The following is a 21,172-nucleotide window of genomic DNA, read 5'->3' as shown; positions in this document are numbered from 1 at the left end:
AGCAGCACTCAAGGATTAGGACTCTCTTGACTATTCCTCAGCCTGGAATTTGGAAATGCAGCTACAATTTTATGCTTATGTTGTTATCATAAATAGTTTGCAAGTACATGATCCGATGGGGCTGTCTAGTTCAGCAAAATCTGCTTTATTTTTACAGGGAATATAGCAGCCAAAGCATTTGGTGGATTATGCTTTGTAATACCAAATTTAAACCTCTGATAGGCAGGCCAGATCCCTGGCCTTGAAAAAGACCTACTGTGCACTCCTAAGACATCCAAGCAAGCTTAGCAAGGCTTCTGATGAGCCAGCGGGGGTGATAAAGTTTGGGGGAGCATGGAAATGAAAATGTCAGCTACTTGGCATATACTTGTGGAAATAAAATATTTCAGCACCCCAGCACAGCTCACCTTAATAAAGAATAAATAGGAGAGGCAATAGTATGTATTTACATTTCTAGTGGACACTAGGAAATCACAAGCTGGTGTGATACAGTCCAGTCACAGCTGTGCAATACCTGAACTGCAGCTGTATCCACCAGCACACTGACACCCCACCCACTCTGTCCTCCAAGAACAGTAAATCTTTTGGGAGCTGTTGTATATGTAACTTCAGTTACAGATAAAATAAACAAACCTCATGAAGTAGGATCTACAAATGAATACAGGTCCAAAGCCTAAAATTCAGGGGAAAACTCAAATCCATCAATCTTCTACAATTGAGTTGAATTGCTTTTTGTCACTTGCTATTAGACAATCCATTTGAAAATTATTTACAACCCCTCTTGACAAATATGATTAGAAAAGATTTGGCAACTGTACCAGCTGTAATCATACAAAGATAAATCTTTAATAACTTCTACTCTTACAGAATCAAAATTTTAAAAGGAAAATTGGAGAAAACATTCAGCTAGAAAGATCTAAGGAACAACATGTACTCCGAAAAATACAGAGCAGCTAAAAGAATGATGAAAGATATTAAAATCTAAAAAGTTATTGAAATTTGTTTCACAAAATAAAATTTCTGAAGTTTTGTTTTTTTGAGCTTGCTTATATCCCATTGCAATAAACTGACAAGAACCATGTAATAGAGAACAGGAGAGACAGTTTCTGTGGCTTGTTATTGCCAACAAAATCACTTAATAATGTATTTTAGTGCACCTCTGCCAGAGATCTTGACTGTAGGAATCTATTTAAAGAACAATATTTTTACAAGTCAAAATAACTTATGATAACAATCTTAATTAAATTGCAGAGAATACTATCTGAACAATATTTAACATAATTCTCACCAAGCAACATAAGGAGTTCTGGGGTCAGTAGGATGTAGAAGACGTATCAAGAATACAAAATATATAGTCTTTATTTTGTATTCCTTTACTACCTTAGTTCAGAGCACTTAAAGATAAAATCCTCATATGTCTATGAGTATGCAAGACAAAAGTTAATTTCTTAAGAAAGGTCCCTATATATTGCAGTTATACACAGCAGCCTCAAGAAGTTCAGCAGAGCATAGATATTAGCAACCAAATACTAACAATTCTGTCCTAAGCCTCTGTGAATTGTGATTTTTGTTCAGAGACTTATGATAAACTCTATGCCAGTTTTCTTAGTGACACAAAATGCACACCCTCAGAAGGAAGGTGATGCACCACTTCAAATTAGTGTCTTAAATGTTTTAACATGGACAAAACAAGACATCTTCCTGCAGACTCACTCCTCAAAATGACTGTTACATTTTCCGAATTAAAAGAAAAAGGGAAAAAAATCAGCCTATAGCACAAATCCAGCAAGGAAAACTATATCACAAACAGCCAAGACTCACTGATATAAAACCTATAGACATTGCAGGAAGTCTGAGACATTGCTATAACCTGTTTTTTTTCCCAAACAGGTAACCTCTAACTGTTATCTATAATTAGAAACTAAATTACATAACTACAATGTACTTTCATGGTACTTCTTACAGCACACCTTACTATTGTCATTAAAAAGAGAACTTCAGCTTCACACAGCTCTGTAAAATGCTCAGCAATCTGTATCTGTGCAGAGTCTGAAGGCCAATGCCTTCACAGAGTGATGGAATTTCACACACAACATAAATGTAAATGCCTCAAACAGATAAGGCACTGTGTACAAGTTTCTTTCCAGATATTTAAAAAGAACAAAGGTGTTGACTAAACATTCTGTGCTCTCATTGAATTTCATTGACACACTGAGACTTTACCACTTTTGAAAAATAAAGCTTTTATCTTCCCCTGCAATATCATCTGATCTACTGTGGAGTGAATACAAGGAAGGTGTTAGTATTAATGCTAGTAAATCAGAATAATAATGTTTTATACCCATTTGTTAGTTACTTTGCACAAAAAGAGAAGAGAACAACAGAAATTCAGGCTCAGAAAATATTAATTGACAGTCATGTCAAGACGCCTTAATGTGTATCTGTTTTGCTGAATTTTTCCTTTCTTACAGAAAACTATTAGTAAAAAAGGACACAACATTAAGTAGACAATACATTTTTTTCTGGTACAAAGTTTTCCACAACCATATATTTTGTAAACTTAACCTACAGCAGTAACACGAAGCATTGGCATTTCCCTAGATGTTTGTTCTCATCTTACACAGGTGCCATAAAGGATTCTTATTTGCACAAGCTTACTGCTTAGAGAAGTCATCTTCTTCCAGAGGCCAGGGTTGAAAAGCTGCTTATCTCACAGTGTATCTGTACACCAGCAGAGCCTCTGTAGTAACAAGGACATGGGCACAGCAGCTCAGCACACACTCATCACGTGAATATTCACCCAGGCTCTCAGCACTCTGCAGCTCCAGTTATCAGCACTTTATCTACTGCACTCAAAAGTAGTTTGCATCCGTCAAGATGAGCTGCAGTCATGCTTTGGGCTGCAGTGCAGACCTATCTTTAGATAAGATATGTGGTTTCAATTTTAGGAAAATAGGAATACCAAGAGGCTCTCACCTACTCTGTCATCTCCCAAGCTGTCACTTACATCACCCTTTATAATTTGCAATTTTGCCTATGATGTTACCAGTGTTGCTTGAAAGTCATTCTATTATTTAGTGCTTAGTGGAAATGTGGCCCATGAAGCAGCTGAGTTATCTAACAGCTCTCTGTCACTGGGCATGGCTCTCACTCTTCTCCAGGCTGCTCCCAGCAGTGTGACTGTGCTCTGTTGTGCCAGTTCTGGTAAAGGTGCGATATGCTACAGTAATTCTTCAGCTTATCAAGGTGAAAGGAATTTGGTCATTTGTTGTAGCAGTTTAGTTTCATACCTAAAATGGCTCACTAAAATTCAGGTAAATGATTTGGTCCAGATCAACAATCATGAGATAGGATGATTTCATTCCAGATGACACAGCTCACCTTATTGAGCCACTTCAAGATAAAACCTCATGGTCAGTCTCTTGAAGTGGGACACTTGCTCTTGGTGACTTCTCCACTTTTTATGGGGTCTTTGAATTGGTTCACCCACTCTACTGGCCTGAGCTTCCATTAAATTTTTATGCATTTACAATGAAATTCATGGGTTTGAAGAGATTAATTTTTTCTTGCAGTACTAAATACACAAGGCATATAGCAGAAAACCTTCTCCCTCTACCTCTAGTTATACTGAATTACATCTATGAAGATTTCAACTACTGACCAGCCTTGGCGTTTGTAAAGGTTCATAGTGATTGACTTGAGGCAACAGATTACATATGTCAGAAAACCAGGAACTTTGAGCCTCATAAATATACTTTGTACTCTGAAGGAAAAAAAAAAAATTAAAAGCCAGCCCTTTAAATTGTGCTGGGACGTTAGTCTGGGCTTCAAACTTAATTCTGATGACCTTCAGTCAGAAACTTTCAAGAACAAATTCAATTTCTTCAGCACATCAATATCCTAGCTTTAAAAACTGGTGGTTTTGTAATACTCTTTTTTAAAGTGTGTTAAAAGGAACTCATTTTTTAGAAACTCACTATGAACAGATTTTCAGAACTAAACTTGGGGAAAAATTAAAACCAAACTATAACATGCAGTAATAGTAAAATTATTAGAAATTATAAAATCCAATGAAATGTACTGAATATATTCGTTTCCTAGAAGTAGCAAGAAGTGTAGTATCTAAACATCTTTCATAGTGCATCATGAGTTCAGCTTTTGTTATAGATGTATACAGAAAATGGCCTATAAATAGGCAAAAGAGTAAATAGTCATGGAGGTCTGTGATGAAAACTTTTATTTGATACTGTTTAGATTACATAACTAATGACCATATATTTACATTTTCCAAGTAAACAGATTATATAACTAGGAACCTAAAAGATATTCATAATTTAAATGTTCAGAAAGGCAGAAAGCATAAACACTGGAACTATTTCTTATGGAATGTTTCTCTAGAATACCATCAATCTGAGCACATTTTCATAAGAATTGATGCCTTCAGTCTGGTCTAAACCTCAGTGTGTGACACAGGTATTTTTTATGTACATATTCATTCAGTTCATCTGCCTTTGCACCTTTCAAAAGAATATCTTAACATAGAATATAGTGCTGCATGAATGCAGGCTATTAGGTTCACTTTTCTATTGAAACAGATGAGACATAAACCAGAAGCTCCAATACCACACACTTCTTTCACAATCTATTTCTCTATGCTCATAAATGCTACTCAAACGTTCCTTGGAAACAATTTACTTAATCAGTGAAGTGAAATGGAGAAATCAGATGTGCCTGACTGCCACAGCACTTCTGACAGTTTAGCAAGTTAAATACTAACTGAAGTAAACTCTTTTTAAATTATCTTCAAGTCTGAAAGCCTGTTAAATGCTACAGCATGATCAAACAAATCCATGTCTAAACTGCATGGCTTCAAAAAAGAGGGCAGGGTAAAAAAAACTATATAAGAGAAAAAATGAAAACTGAAAATTCTCTTTCAGTACAGAAAAGAAGAACCACTGAGTAATGTAAATACTTTCATGGGTTATACAAAGGGGATCAGGTTGCAGCGTAAGTAATGGCAATCTTGTTGGGGCAACCTCAGTGAAATTTCTGAGATATTTCTCCATTTTCCCCTTTCTCTTTTATTTTGTAATGGTTCTGTAAACAAATGACAACACCCAATCAGGTTCATCTACTAGTTAGGACCAAAAGCCTGCAGACCTGCTTTGTCCTCAATACAGCTGAATATTATAAGATGTCACTATTTTAGCAGAAAATAATGATATATTTTATGTGAAATATTTTCTGAAGTAAATTAGAAATTCTTTTTTTAATCCTTTCACATTTCAAAGCCATGTACTTTACAGCAAATAAAAGTTATGATTTATAACCAAGTAAAAGCAATGAGGGCTAAACATTATTGCTTTCTTTGTGCAATAACCTGTAATCTTTCTAAGAAAAATAATATTACTTCATTAGAAAAGGTAAAAGTATTATTCTATATGTTAGCATAAAACGTCACTCTTAAGGGAGATGTAGATACATTGTATCCCAAGGTAAAATAAATTTCTCAACACAATTTTATAACAAAACCACTGAGCACAAATTTTGATAGTCTGCAATGACTCGATCCTCTTCAAACAGTTTAATATTTTCTTAATTATCATAAATGTTATTATCATTACATCACATTTTTTCTACCTTGTCCCTAAAATAAGGATTTCAACATCAGTGGAGACCATCACAGAAGAAATGCATTAATGATTTTTTTATATTAATGACAGACAGCAAAAACTTTAAAATACATTTATAGGGTTTTAAATATCATTTCAAGATAATATTATTATTGGGGAAAGTTAGCTAGAATTTTCAAATTAGCTAGAAATAGGGTGAAATTGCATTCCTAAACCAATAATCAGATTCCTAGGCAGATGGCCTGATTTTTGAGGCACACATCATTTGGCACCTGCTGAGGGCTCTGACTGGGAAGGGTTTCTGCAGGACTGCCACTGTGACTGCCCAAAGTGCCTGTCTCACCCCTCACATTAGTGCCAGTGCCTCCATCACAGGACCAGCTCCACTGCTATTCAGCAGCTCCTGGACAGCTGCAGCTGGAATTACAGCCAAACAGAGAAGGACAAAGAAATTGGTGCCACTTTGCCCAGTCTATTCATACCAAATATTTCTTCCTGGAGCCCTGATTGTGAATTGCAGTGGATGAGGTTTGCATGGAGTGAAAACTGTGAAAAGATGGAAAGAACATGCTTTGCTCTGATAAGTATATGCTTCCAGGTCTCACCCTCAACAATATTCAGTTTAATCTCAAGCAGTTTCTGTGAATAACTCCAGCTCTTGAATGCACATTTTGGGGAGCTTGGGACACCAGGGCTAAAGGACAGAGCATCTTAGCTACAGTTTTCACATGAATGATATATGTACAGCTCATTCTGCTTACTTCCCTTTCACTTTGGTTTCTCTATTTCTCCCATACTGATTAGCCTATTCTTAATATATAAAAATAAAAACAGAACAAGAAAGACATGTTTTTACAGAAAATGTAAAGCAACAAAACAAAACCAAACCATACAATTGATGAAATACTCCCAACTAAATAATATTTTTTTTTAATTAAGCAAATTTATTTGACAGTGGCCCATTTAGTTTCTGATAGTTAACTAAAGAAGAAACAAAATTACCTGCAAAATTAATTTAAATATACCATAGGAAACATAATCAAAAATATACCACTAACATAATCTAAAATGACACTGGGCCTAATCTGTGACAGATTTAAGTGTTTTATTAGAGTAATAATGATTTGATCAAAGTATGAAGAAAACTATAATTCGAAAAACACACACTTCATGTATTCTGGAGATATTATGTCTTTTTTTGTGTGTGTGTGTGTGTTGTCATTATTTCTGTTTGCTGGGATTCCCATGTAAAAAAGACTAAAAAATCACATTATTTACATAAATTTTCAGAAAACTTCAAAAGAAAAACTCCATGATGGTTTTTTAGTCTATCATGATGCTGTAAAGAACTGAAATGTTTACACTGAATCCAGCAGGTCTTCATTTTGCCTTGTCTGTGCCAAACCTGTGTTAACCATTAGCACTTGGCCCTGATGCAAAATTTGGTTAGCAAGTAAAAATTTCTAACTTAGTGAAACTGAAATAGTTGTTTGAAATAAGTGGAGCACATTGAATAAGATAAGAATTACCTACACTGGAACCCTTGCATTCCATAGGGTGTCATCTACACCCTTTCCAGTCATGTTTGTACAAAAATCTCTTGTCATTAAAAAGTTAATGGATATTTATTGATTTCATTCAGCAGATATTTCACCTGCCAAGATGGTAAAGGATAGTGAAAAATTATCTTGGAATGATAACTCAATTTTCTTTTGTTTTCTATTTAAATTTGGAAACAATAAAAAAAGGGTGCAGAGAAAGCAAAAATGTTTTTATGATACTTTTAATATTGGTCACTCATGTAATTCAATGGTCTACAGTTTCAACTGAGACAGAATAATTTTTACCTTCAGAATAGAAAATTTTCACAAATTCCAGGGGAAACTATATCTTGCAGTGTTTAAAAGGTAAACTAAAGCTAGCTTCCAAAGATAAAAATTTTCCATAAGTAACAAATATTAAAAATTATGTTGTTTTATTAATAATAAACAAAATCTCACCCGAAACCATAGACAAATACAACAAATGCACTAAAATACTTCAGTAATAACTCATAGTTCTTTTGTTGCATCATTTCAGCAGATTATTAATCTTTTGCCCAGACAACATTTTTGCTATAGCCATAGATCGAGCAAAGTCACAGAGTAAAAGGAAACGTGATTAAAGGATTACTGTTTCAATTATTCCTGTACACTTGGTTACAGAAGGTTCAGATTGCAATTTAAGCAAGGTTTTAATCAATAAAATTGAATATTAGACATTTTTGTTTGAAGTGCTATGAAATTATTCATGTTCATTTACCTATGATAAAATATTCTGTATGCTTTGATTACTATATGAAAATATTTCTTCTTCCTGACTTCAGGAAATCCCTGTCTATCCTCAGATTCTGAGAAGGCATAATCAGTCACACACCATCTTTTCAGCCTGTATTTTAATATCTTTGAGAACATTTTATAAGGAAGTTTCTAATGTTAATATTTACCATCTTTTTGCCTAGTTAGAGTTATCCCACAAAAGTTTCCAGGCTTGATGCACCTGCCTGAATGCTTCTGCCATCAGGAGTGATAATAAGGATGTGAATATGCAGCCAAGAATAGGGAGAGGGAAGAGTTTTTTTTTATGAGGGATGTTATTGTCATATGCCAATATTTTAAATTACTGAAAATTTATTTTTTTTTACGGTAGAGTCCTCTAAATGCTGCAAAAGATCACACTCTTTCCATATCTTCTAAGGAACATGGAAGTGTGTAACTACGAGGTTTGGCAAAATTTTTTTCAAAACTTCTCTACAATTACAAAGTTCTGTACCTTTAAGCATTCTAGTTCTGTGAAAAATATTTTTCCTAACAAATATCATAGGCAATATTCATATTTTTAAATAGGTACTTCTTAGTCAATGTTGTAAGAAGTAATTCAAAGCAGTGACTTTATTGCTTAAACATATACAGAGGAAAGTGTAATATTTCTTATCTCTCAATATTACTTATAATTGCAGTTAAAATAGAGGCAGTTCATATGAGTAAGCTTAAAAAATGGAATAATCGAGTTCTGAATTTCCAGTTATCTCTTTATATATTTAAGTTACTTTTACCTTACATAAGAAGTAGAAGTGTTTATAAAAAGAAAATATGTTTAATTACGAAAACAAAGCACAGTCTCCTAAACTGCAATATTAAGTGGAATAATAAAAATAAAACTGTTTTAATAAAACATGTCAAACATTTCAGCATTTTCAATAATCAATTATTCTTCTTTTGATAATTTAAAATTTGTACGTTGAATTGTAAGATATTTCTACACTGAAACTGTGAAAATTCAAAATCTCTTCCTTCAACTGCTACAGCTCATTCCTGAAGTTTTGCTTTCTAGTATAATTTATTCCAGAGAAGTTAGACTTCCAGGAACTCTCTAAACTGAATGGAACACATTTTAGAAACAATGACCTCGTTCTGATCTAATTTAGCTCAGTGTAACTTTGAAGCCAAAGCTGTTGAAGATGTATGAAACTGGCACAAGCAGGACTGAAATCAGGTCCCTTATCTCTCTGAATTTAAAAGTGAGAGCTCTGTGACGGAATCCCACTTCCTCGGCATCTCTGCTCATGTAAGACATTCTTGCAGTAGCACTCAGGAAATGTGCTTTCTGCTCCTCACACCATGAGCTACCATACTTTTTCTAACTTGTGACACGCATATTGTTCTCAAATAGACCTAATTCTCCAACAAAAAGAAAACTGGATATCTACCAGATTGGTTTCAAAATGGCAATAAATAAGTAGGTCCTGGAAGCTGTTCCAGACATGAGGATATATAAACTTCTATCATGAAAAAGGGTAGTTCTTCATATGTTTGTAAATCACCACGCAAGGTTATATATTTTTGTTTTCAGTGTGCTTAGTGACGAAGAACAGTAAATTTCCACCTGGTCCTGTAAGTATACATTGCTGCTCACACAGCCTGCACTCTACAGTTTTCAATCAACAACACTGGGATGTATAATATTTTAAGATTGCTCAAGCCTAACCACATGTTGGGGGTGTTGGTGAACAGCTGGCTGAATATGAGCTGGCAGCATGCCTAGGTGACTAAGAGGGCCAGTCACATCCTGGCTGGTATCAGCAATAGTGTGGCCAGCAGGACCAGGGCAGTGAGCATCCTCCTGTACTCAGTACTGGTGAGGCTGCACTTTAAATACAGAGTTTAGTTTTGGGCCCCTCACTACAAGACAGACATTGAGGTGCTGGAGCCAGTCCAGAGGAGGATAACAAAGCTGGTGAAGGGTCTGGAGCACAACTCCTATGAGCAGTGGCTGAGAGAGCTGGGCGTTTTCAGCCTGGATAAAAGGAGGGGACCTTATCTCCCTCTACAGCAACTGAGAAGAGCTGGAGCCACCTGGGTGTGGGACTCCTCTCCACAGTAACAAGCAACACAATGAGAGGAAATGACCTCATGGGTGTGGCAGGGAAAATTTAGACCGGATATAATGAAAAAATCCTTCACCTAAAGGGTTGTCAAACACTGGAACAGGAACAGCCTGCTCGGGGAGCTACTTGCATCACTATTCCTGGAGGTATTTAAAAGGAATGGATGCGACACTGGTTTAGTGGTGAACTTGTCATTCTTAAGTTAACAGCTGGACTTTATCCCAAAGATCTCTTCCAATCTAGAGGATTCTTTCTATGCATATGAGTTTCTTTGATAATCAAAACTAACCAGCTATCGTGTTTTAATAAAACAAGAGTGAAAGCAAACACTAAATTTAAGAACTGACAAAACACAAACACATTTGGCTTTCTCACCACAGATTCCACCCACATTAGATGTCAGCCACCATTTGTGCAAATAGATACCTCTCACAGGGTGCTTTGAAAAGTGGCTGGGAGCACAGAATGCGTGTATGTCTGAACTGTTTACCATCACTGGAGAATCTACTATGTCCTACTTTAAATTTAGAACAAATTAGGGCAATATTTAGAACTATCATGCACCTAGATTTCCTTGAATGGATTCTCTTCTTCCATGTAGAGATTGTCTCTTGCTGAATCCCTAGAGTTTGAGAGATTTGTAAAGACTTGTAGGGCTTTTAAGACCCTCAAGTGTTTGGGGAAGGTGCAGATGCTTCAGTACAGGTGACCTCTTTTGTGCCTGTGTTCTGAGTGGGGGAGAACAAGGGGTAACAAGCTTTCTTGAGTCTCTTCAGATTGGTCCTTTGGCAGGCTGTAGGTGTGACAGTATTGCCATAAGGAATACATGGGCAGTGGTACTGTTTGATTTTCTAAATTTACCTGTAAAGCCTGTGGATACACAGAATTAGCCAGTAGCAATCTGCTTCAAATCTGCTTCATGCTGGCTAACAAATTATGGGGGCCCTTTCAAACCTCCCCTAAGGCCTATTCCTTAGAATTGAACAGAAACATCTCACTGAACATGAACTTAAAAAAGCACTCTAACTGTCCCTCACAACAGAAGACACTTAAATTAGACAAGCAATGTAGAAAGGTTGGAACTTGCAAACCACAAAACACAGTTTTATCTGAACCTCTGTAGGTGACATAGTTCAGTGTCCAGTCTACTACAATACCAGCACAACTGTTCTCTTTTTATAAGCCACATTTCTCAGAGCCTTCAAACTGCACCATGTAAACTGAGATGGTTTTGAGAAATAATTGATGATTTGAACAGTCTAGAACTTTTATAAATATCTCACTATTATCGCTGGGTTTAGTGATGGAGGATCTATTTTACAGCCACTTAAAATTTAAGGCTTCATAAAAACATTGGCATTTCAATAATTGATTTTCTCTAATATTTTAAGCAATTTTGATCTTTCATTTTTAGGGAAAATAGCAGTATACTTAATATTTTGGTCCAAAACATATAGGTAACTTTTTTATTCTGCAAAGTGCGTTTCCTAAGATAGGCAGGAGGTCCTGTCATGGAGATATAGCTTTGAACTGTCTGCTACACTGATCTCAGGACTGGCCATAAATGTTATAAATGAAGACATCTTTGCAGTTCCAGAAGCCTGGTATTCACAGCAAGAGTGAAGAAAGGTCTCTTACATAATGAGGAAAAAATATTGTGAATTTCAGAAAAATTTGAATAACACTATAAGAAAGAATTTTTCATGCTGTTCACAGAAAAAGGCAGAGGCCATCTGTTAAACTGGTGTTCAGTCATGTCAGCAAAGAGAGGCTCAATGTCTGTGAAGACCTGCACAAAATTCACTCTGGAAAATATGTCTAACTCTGACACAACCTAAGTTTTAGGTAAACACATTTGTAATCTCAGCTACGTTCATTTAACACTGTTCTCGTGCATTGTTTCCTGAGCTTCTAAAGAATGAAATTGTCACAGTGTCGGCTCCTGACCATGGTTTTAGCACATGTAATCCCACTAAATTCCATCTCAGCCCTTCATGTCAATGCTGCCAAGTCCATGATCCTTGCTCAGGGAGTCCCAGTCCCTCTTTGCAAAGAATTCCACTCCAGTGGTTAAAGAGCAGGGGAGAAGTAGGAGGGTCTGAGGATATTATTTGATTATGTGACCAGGGCTGCTGAGGCTGGCACCAGCTGGCTCTGGTTGCAGGTACAGGTGTTACTGCTGGAATGGCTTCCTGTGCTCTCCATGGCCACTTCCTCCCAGCCCAGGACCCCCAGCACAGGCTGGGAGCTGACACAGTCAGGAGCAGTCACATCTTTCCCTAGTTCAAGCAGCTGCTCTTCTCCTTCATGAAAAGCCAAGGGTACTCTCCAGCCACAGGCCACCACCGGGCCACGCTGACACAGTTACACTCTGTCTGTCATGACAAAGTGCTTACTTTGTCAGTAATTCAATCAAGATTAACAAAGCATAGTATGGAGCATTACTTTTCCTGCAAAATCTTTGCAAGCATTGTATTACAAATATCTAACCTCATTTACTACCTCAGAAATCAGGATGGACATGACATTATCTGCTGTTATCAATAAGAAGGTTTTCTTTGACACTTAAAATGCAGAATTCTTTAAATGAAAGCTATAAATTTTGTAAGATCATTATTATGACTGAGAATCTAAAATTGCACAGCATGTTTTAGACTCCCATCTGAAGGGAGCAGAAGGCCCAATATGTAGACCAGACCCACTTTTTGACAAAGTCTGGTGCATCCCTGAGACCAAGCTGTGAAAGGAAAGGTTCCTGTCCTGGAAAGGCCCTCAGCCACTATGGATTTTTCAGGTAGGCAGCAAAGTGACAATAAGAAATCAAAGAAAGACATCAGGGCTTCAGGATGACGGGTTAAGGAATCAGGAGTACAAGTGGGCATCTCCTCTATACTTCCAGTTGCAGGAAATGGGGAGGGAAGAGAGCGACATCCAGCAGAGCAATACTTGACTCTGAGCCTGGTGTCACCAGCAGAATTTTGCAGGTTTTTGGTCATGTTTACAGTTTACATGACACCAGGCCTGCTGATGGGGGTCACCTGACCGAAAAGAGGAAAAAGGTTTTTCTCAGGCATTAGCAGGGCTCATGGAGAGAGCTTTAAACTAAGTCTGAAGGGGAAAGGCATGAAACCAGACTTGTTAGAGATAAACCAGGCAGCAGCATTCCAATATCTGAGAAACATTGTGCTAGTGGGATCCTGCATTCTGCTGTCTCCATGGAAGTAGGGGATAGAGAGCCATGCAGCAGCAGACACAAGGGTTACTGATGTATTAGAAACCATGGAAGTGCTAAATTAATGGTAATCAATAATCTTGCAGATCTTTTCCAACCTAAATGATTCTATGCTTTTATAATCCTAAAGGAATATGCTTTGTGTGTAGAAAAATATGTTGTTCGTATATTATTTTTTATACCACATTTCCTTCACTGAATTGCCTTAAATACTTCCCATGTATTGATTGGTCCTATTTTCCTCAAGGTCGCTTCTAAGAACAAAATCATGAACACCATAAAGTTGGTATAAGTTTTTTCTACTCATCATTGCTCCTTACTTATCAGACCATGGTTGTGGATATTAACATATGAAAATTCAGAGTTATTTCACTTGCTCAAATCAAATACTTGCTTCAGAACCAATTTGATAGCAATATTAATAAGAATAATAAATAGTAGTAAATTTTCTATTCCCAATCCACAACAGCAGATGACCATTCAGGAGAAGTAACACAGGTTCACTGGTATAAGAATAATAACTCAAAAAAACCTTAAAGCCATATACAAGAAGGTAAGCAAGCTAATAATATTCATTTGATTAAATTTAAAATCATGGTCCCCAATACTTCCATATTTAGAATAGAAAATATCTTTTTATAGACTGGGAAGTAATTTCAATCTTCATTTTCTTTCTGACATTGGAGTAACTCCTAAAAATCACTAAAACAAAAAATCATCATAGCATCACAAGAAAAAGAAACCTTCACATTAGTGTAAACCACATTAGTAATTTTAAATTTGTCTCAAAACTTAAATGGGTCAACTTGATACATACAGGTCTTTTTGCAGATCAGACATTCTCTAACCTGCAGCAGACAGCATGAAACCAGCATAAGGTCTGTATCATGTGCTCGTTAATTCAACAAAAACGCGGTCATGCGCCCACACTTGATCCAGATCAAATATGCACTCATTGTGATCCAGGAGCACGCAAATCTGCTATTAATGGACATGAAACCATGGCCTTATATGACAGCCCAGCTTTAGATACTTTGCTGATTTCATTGACAGGTTTTTCAGTAGGCATGGTTTTCTCCTTTAACTTAACCAGATACTTATAGGAGCTGTGATGTTGTTTTCCAAGTAAATAATTGAATTTATGTAAATGAAACACAAAATCAAAAAAAAAATCCCAATTCCCATCACAACAAAGTTGAGTCATCTATGAAGGGCCATAGATGTGTGGCTACAATCAATTTAAATAGCTAAAATAAATGTCCAAAGTAATGGAAACCAAATCAAATCTATATATTGAAACAATCAAAATCTTAGAAATCTTACCTTTTTCACTAACACTTTCACTTTCAATCTCTACATCATCACAACTTGTATATTCTGGAGTGGATGCCAATTCTTCTTCTGAGCTACTTAATGAAACCTGGCGCATTTTACCTCCTTTTTTCGTTTTATGGGGCTTTGGTGGTGGAGGTCTGACAGATTCAGACTGGTCTGAGCTAAGTGAATCATTCCGTAACATGGTCTCCATCTTTTCACGTTTTGTTTTCCGGACAGCAGAACTGGGATCCAAATGGTGCTGTTTCCTTAAAGAATCAGAGCGCCTCATGTCTGGTCTTTCCAGAGGAATTGGACTCCTCCTAGGTGTAGGAGGGCTATGATTTGTGGTCCTCTGACGATTGGGACTTGGTCCCTGAGCCTCTCGAGTTCTTTCCATAGAGTATGAACGTTGATTTTCCATAGCAGCCCTGCGCTCAGACACTGATCTTTGTCTTGATGGCCGTTCCATCCTGAGCATGGACATCCGAGAATCTTCCAACTCTGTATTTGCCAGTGAGACATCGCTATGTCTCCGCTCATGACGTGCTCGGGACACTTCGGCGTGGATACGCATTTGCTCCTCATATGGCTGTGGCTTGACTGGATAACGAGCCAAATTAGGATCACTTCGGTATCGTGCCTGGTATTCCTCTTCCCTCCTTTGCCTTTCATATTCTTCCCTGCTTTGTGCATCTTCTTCTTCTACCGGATACTCCTTGGAACGCCTGCGGCTCCTTCTGTTGGAATCTCTATAATCACCCAGTTCAGGTTCTTCATATAACTGAGGCCCACGCTGTGACCGCCTATCTGAATAATCTGATGGTGACCTGGGCATCGCACTGTCTGATGTAGCATACTGTGAATATTCGTCTCGCTCGTCCCTTTGGTCGTATCTTCTGCTCTGTTCTCTTGATATTGAAGGGCTTCTTTTCCTAAATAATCATGGCAAGAAAGCAGAAAGAGAATTCTGTCAATATTTTATGTAGCACAAATATACAGTTAATGCTAGTTAAGAGATAAAATGGCCAGCTGATGAAAAAAAAAATCCATTCATTGCATTTCTTTGTGAATTATGTTCTCACATTTTTGTACTAAATTAAAGAAAGCATGTCATGCTATAAATCTGCTTATGGTGCACACTTCAAATCAAAAACAGCTTTGAAGGAAAAATGCTAATATGACTTTATAAAATATAGAATAAAAATACTTAGGCTACTTTGTAGTTATGACAGCTTTACAAGTACCAAAAATTTTATAATCCTTTGTAATCATTTTATAACAATATAACTTGACCATATACTTCTATTTCATAGAGAATTAAAATCACCATGGAAATTAGGGCTAGAAGGATCATTCATTAGTTTACTCTTTTAGCAACTGTTATTGCTCAAAAACACACATTTCAGTTCCACAAAACTGTAATTTGTGCCAAGGGCAGCAAACAGAGATTCAATGGCAGCACTTGTTTAAATCAGATGAAGTCAGAAGTCCTGAACTCAGAAAACAAACCACTTTTTTGTGTTGTGAAGCGAAAGAGTTTCATAGTGCTGCCTGACATTAGAAAATAATCCTTCCATCTCTATACGGATGGTTGCAATATTAGTCCAAGCATTTGAGCCAAACAATTACCAGAAGGGAGTTCCTCTGCCACATAAAGCACTGACTCTGATGTCATTGATACTATCTAGCTATAGACAACTACCAAAGCTTCAGAGGAAGGTGGAAGAAGAATTAACAAATATTCTCTACTGACACTGACAAATGATAGATTGAAGCATGTGATTAATTTATATGTAATATTTTCATAAAGGGCATGTCTGGAACATATAATGAATTATATGTTTTCTGTTTGACACAACATTTTTTTCTATGTCATTAGAAGGGATCAGTTAAATAGGAAAAAAACCAAACTGGATCCTCAAACCTTGCCTTTATCAATCCTTACAGGAAAATAAGCATGTAAAATGTTGCTTTCCAGACACATCCTAATCCATGCTTGGCTTTTCACACTACATAGATCTGAAGAAGTCACCTGCAGGAAACTGTAGCAAAGATCCCAGAAAAAAGAGACTGAGAGGTGGGCCTTCTCTGGGATAACGTAGATCAACTCAAACTTTAACTAATAAAAATACAAATCAGAAGCTATTTTTGTGTTGTTAGTCCTTCCTTTTTATATTTAGTTCTACCTTTATAATTAAGATTCCTTTTAAACTGTTTTCTACACTCACAAAATGACCAGTGACTCTGAAGGGCAGCCTTGCAGGCAGCAACCAGGAGATCCTGCCTAGTGTTTAGAAGGACAGGAAAAAAGGCAAGCAAATACAAAGCCCTGTTATTGCCACAGTTGTCCTAGAGATGAAGAAAGGAAACACTTCAACTTAGTGAAGGACAAAGAGGTTCTCCTTGGTGCCCAGAAAAGTGTAAAGGGCTCTGTCTACCTGATAGGAGAGAAAAGCCAGAAAGGAAATGCAGTCTCTGCTCAGCAAGGGAAAACCACAACTGGCAATGATGACTGACAAACTGGGATGACTGGCAAACTGGCATCCTGTACTGTCTTAGGTACCATACAGAATTATTAAACTGTGCTTGAAAGATTTGTATACAATATTGCCTTGTAAATAGTAAAGTACTTTAGCTTTGCAATGGCTTCTACAAATGAGAAAACTAATTCAATCTTGAAAAAATGAAACTCTTGTGTGAAGCATGACAAGTTCTATAAGCATCATGCAGATGCCTATTTGCTTACAGTGAAGCTAAAATGTCCTGTCTTGTTACAGTGGCATTAATACCAGTAATTAGAAATTATAACCTCTGTAAATTTCACAAAATCTCTACAAATTCTGCTACTGGGGACTCAACTTGAATCGCTCTAATGTGACATGAACAGTTTCATAAGGCTAAAACCAGGATGGCCAACGGGAAGGGACAATTAGAACAACAGAACTACCCAAATGCAGACAGTTTGCAAGGACATAGAAGCTTCATTAAGACAACAGAGATTAGATGCAGAAATGCTTTAAGGAAGATAAATATTTTCCACTTAAATATTTCAGATGATGAAAATCATGCTACATCCCAAAATAAGTTGTTCCAATAGTAAATTACCGAATCCCTGAAAATTTCTGTCATGGCTATAGAAAAAGGGTGCAAAACTTCCCCTTCCCAGTTGTGTCCCCCATATAGGAGAAATCTGCACTCAACAGATACAGGCATTAATTCATGTGAATCTCACTGCAAGATTGAGACAAACGTGCACACATGAAATGTACCCATACTATACTGTAAATACTCACACTGTGTATTCTCAGACTATATCACCTGTAGGTCATATGTCTTCAGAAACACATTTTTTTGCATCAATTTGATCCTCCAAAGCATTAAAACATTCTAGTACATATGGTTTAGGGATCAACTCCAGGATGAACAGTGTAACACACAAAGCCATTCAGATTCTGGTTTGACAAATATGTGTGCCTTGGAGCAGTCTGAGTGTACACATGCTTAGTATTAAACATCTACATACTTGTATCTACTGCAGTACAAACAACACAGCAGTAACAAGTGGTTTAGCTACAAACAGAAGATTATATAAACACCTACAAAATGTGAGCGTGTGGGTGTGTGTATACATGTAAATAAATTAATATATCACTCCATGTTACAGTGTCCTCATATGGATGCAATCCTCTTCCAATGATATTATGGCTATAATGTCATGGGAGAAAGGCTGAGCAGGATAAAAAAGATGGATTTCTGTATAACTAAACACATTATTATAGACTTGCTGCTGAGGAAAATATATTTCTATTAAGGAAACACATCATCAGATGAACTGGCACATGACTTCCTAAAAAGTACACCTGTTTTTTCTAGCATGAGCTATGTTAATGAGAGGAGGATGTGTTGATTTAGCATTATATTTTTATACCACTCGCACAAACATTTTCAAACCTTGTGTGCTACATTTACTACAAACTGTCATTTTCCTTCCTCCATTTAAGACATAAATATAGGAAACCATCTATGGCTGACAGTAATGTGAAGAGCAGCTGGGTCCTCAATCTACTCTAATATTTCATGAAGGAAAGTTGCTACAGCTGCCTTGCATGTAGCAACTACTAGGGCACGTGCAAGAAAAAGGACCTACCAGAAAATATAGTGCTTTTCTTCAGAGAAAGTAGCCTGATAGGAAAAAGTGACTAATTTAATTCCTGGCCTATTTTGACTGACATTATCAAATCCCCTTTCTAATTAATTTCATTCCTGTTAAAGTCATCTAACTTCACTACTGAAGTTACTGAACTAACCAGCAGTTGTAGTCCTGTCTATCAGAAATAAATTAACTGTACCTGTACACTTGATCAGCCAGAAGCCTTCTGTCAAAGAGAGGGCTCATCCTGCCCTGCAGTTATCAGACCCTTAGTATTAAAGTCTGTCATTCTCTTTACAGATCATCACAACACAATTAGCCTCCCCTTAATATTCAACTATTTTTTCATTTTAAAAATACCTGCTATATACAGAGTTGTACAATGAATGCTATGCATTTTAAATTAGAGTTATGAAATCACAGTAGAACTAGCACTGATGAAAACTTGTGGTCTGTCCCTACTATTAAAAATCTGCTGCTATTTTTAGATCACTAGCTAATTCTCACTCACCTTCATGAGCGTCTGTCTAATCCATTTCTCACCATTAACTACCTTAAAGAGACCTTAATAAAACCCTTTCATCAAGTACCTTCAGCTGGCTACACCTGCTTTTCCAGGACTTCCCTAGAACTTTAAAAGCTAAGTGAACTTTAAGGGTGTGATATGCACCCTCCAGCTGCCAGCTGAACAAAGCCCTGTGTATTTCCTGTCAGAAGGATTACTACTTTTCTGAAAGGGCAATCTCACCTATTTTGAAAAACCCTCCAGGCCATTGTGATTGCTACTTGTTTGAAAATAAAATCTCTATTATGGTTTAAAAACTCTAGAACCTGCAAAAATCTCTTTGTCAGGCACATTCTATAAATGGGCTTTTTTTTGGGATACAGAATATGAAACACATTTTTTCCTACTTATTATTGTATATTTATTTTTTATTGCAATTATCAATACATGACTTTTGTTCTTTTGATACACAATCCATAACCCTACACTGATGGAAACCTTATTTGCAGTGCACTACAGATATCACTAATATTATGGAAAAGCAGATAGCTTGACTGTAATCTGTACTCCTGCTCATAAAGTTAAATTATTCAACTCCCCCACATCACAATAGAATTGAGTGCTTAAAATATAACATGGAAGAATGTAAGACAGGTATTCAACTCTGATAGCTGTGATTTCCATAATGGAACTAAATATCTTGAAAGCCTTTGACATTCATTTGTATTCTTCCTTAAAGAGTAAACACTTCTGCTTTGATTTAGGTTTTTAGAAAATTGGCCCAAATGTACTATATAAAAGGAAATTTTAAAAATTACATTACATCACATTTCAGAGACATTAAAAAACATTTCAATGTGTAAAGTATTTATATCACTGCCAAAACTAGATGTCAGACCCTATTGCTAATAATCTTTTTCTCAGACTAATAGAATATACATTTGAACTGGAGAAAACTTTCATTAAAATATCATTCTAAAGTTGTTTCTGACTACCTGAATCAAGTTGTATTTACTTGAAGAGTATTATTTATCAGAAGCTTTGGGTCAATTAAAAAATGATAATTTCAAGTAGCCATCAGCTACTTGAAAACTGAATATTGGCAATCTAAGACTTAATTATAATTTACTAAACAATACTTTAAAATTTTGTTCTCTTTTTGCTATAAATTATCAAGGAATAAAGTTGAATGGAAAATTAAAACTGAAAATATCTCTCCTGCACATACTGTAATTTTGCTTAACTCAATATTTGATCCTTTCAATACATGACAGATAATTCAGAGAAGGTAAAAATTGGCATCTTCCACCAGAACTTTGTCACAAAAGCCATGCAAGATACAGGGCTTCTTGTTAGAGACCTCATCAAATACACTGAACACAGCTTCATCTCTGCTGTCAGGGGAACTCCATTTGTTGTTTCCTGAGTGATCATTCAAGAATAGTTCTTGTACTATTTGAAACTTGGCATTTCTATGTGTTTTATTCAACAAACAGTCAAGGCACTTGTTTTCAAACAATGGTGACAGGGAGTAGATAAAGCTCCTTGCCACACAGCTCCCAGGCTGCCAGGACGTGAGCTGGGCACACTCTGGACCTTGTACCCAACTTTAAGGTCTGCTGCCTTTCACGGCAAGGGTTCTACTCTCTTATTTAGGAAATAATTTCCAGAGACTTCCTTTGTCATAGTGAAAAATCTGCAAAATTTTCGGCAGTGGTTTTAAGAGGCTAGCTGGCAATGCTTTAACTCTTCATTCTCTGCTTATCACTTCTGCTTTTGCTGAGTCATATTGTGCAGGAGAATTCATTTTGAACATTCTTCAAGGCAGCTATGGCTCCTTTATTGAAAAAAGAGAGATTTTTTGGACTTCTAAGCAGTTCCAGTTTTCACCAAGATCTCTCTTTACATT

The 21,172-nt window shown here is 36.5% G+C and overlaps 1 protein-coding gene across 1 annotated transcript in view; it reads right to left on the bottom strand.

Annotated features, from left to right (window-relative positions):
- The window catches only part of RIMS2 (regulating synaptic membrane exocytosis 2), a 387,858-nt gene that overhangs the window by 177,409 nt on the left and 189,277 nt on the right, over positions 1-21,172 (bottom strand). The window contains exon 7 of the mRNA XM_033063078.1: positions 14,615-15,540. Coding sequence (XP_032918969.1) covers positions 14,615-15,540 — 926 coding nt within the window. The remainder of the gene's footprint in view (positions 1-14,614; positions 15,541-21,172) is intronic.

Source organism: Catharus ustulatus, chromosome 1 (genome assembly GCF_009819885.2).
Source record: "Catharus ustulatus isolate bCatUst1 chromosome 1, bCatUst1.pri.v2, whole genome shotgun sequence".
NCBI classification, from domain to species: Eukaryota; Metazoa; Chordata; class Aves; order Passeriformes; family Turdidae; genus Catharus; species Catharus ustulatus.
Note: the sequence above shows the minus strand (reverse complement) of the source record. Positions and strands in the feature narration are given on the sequence as shown.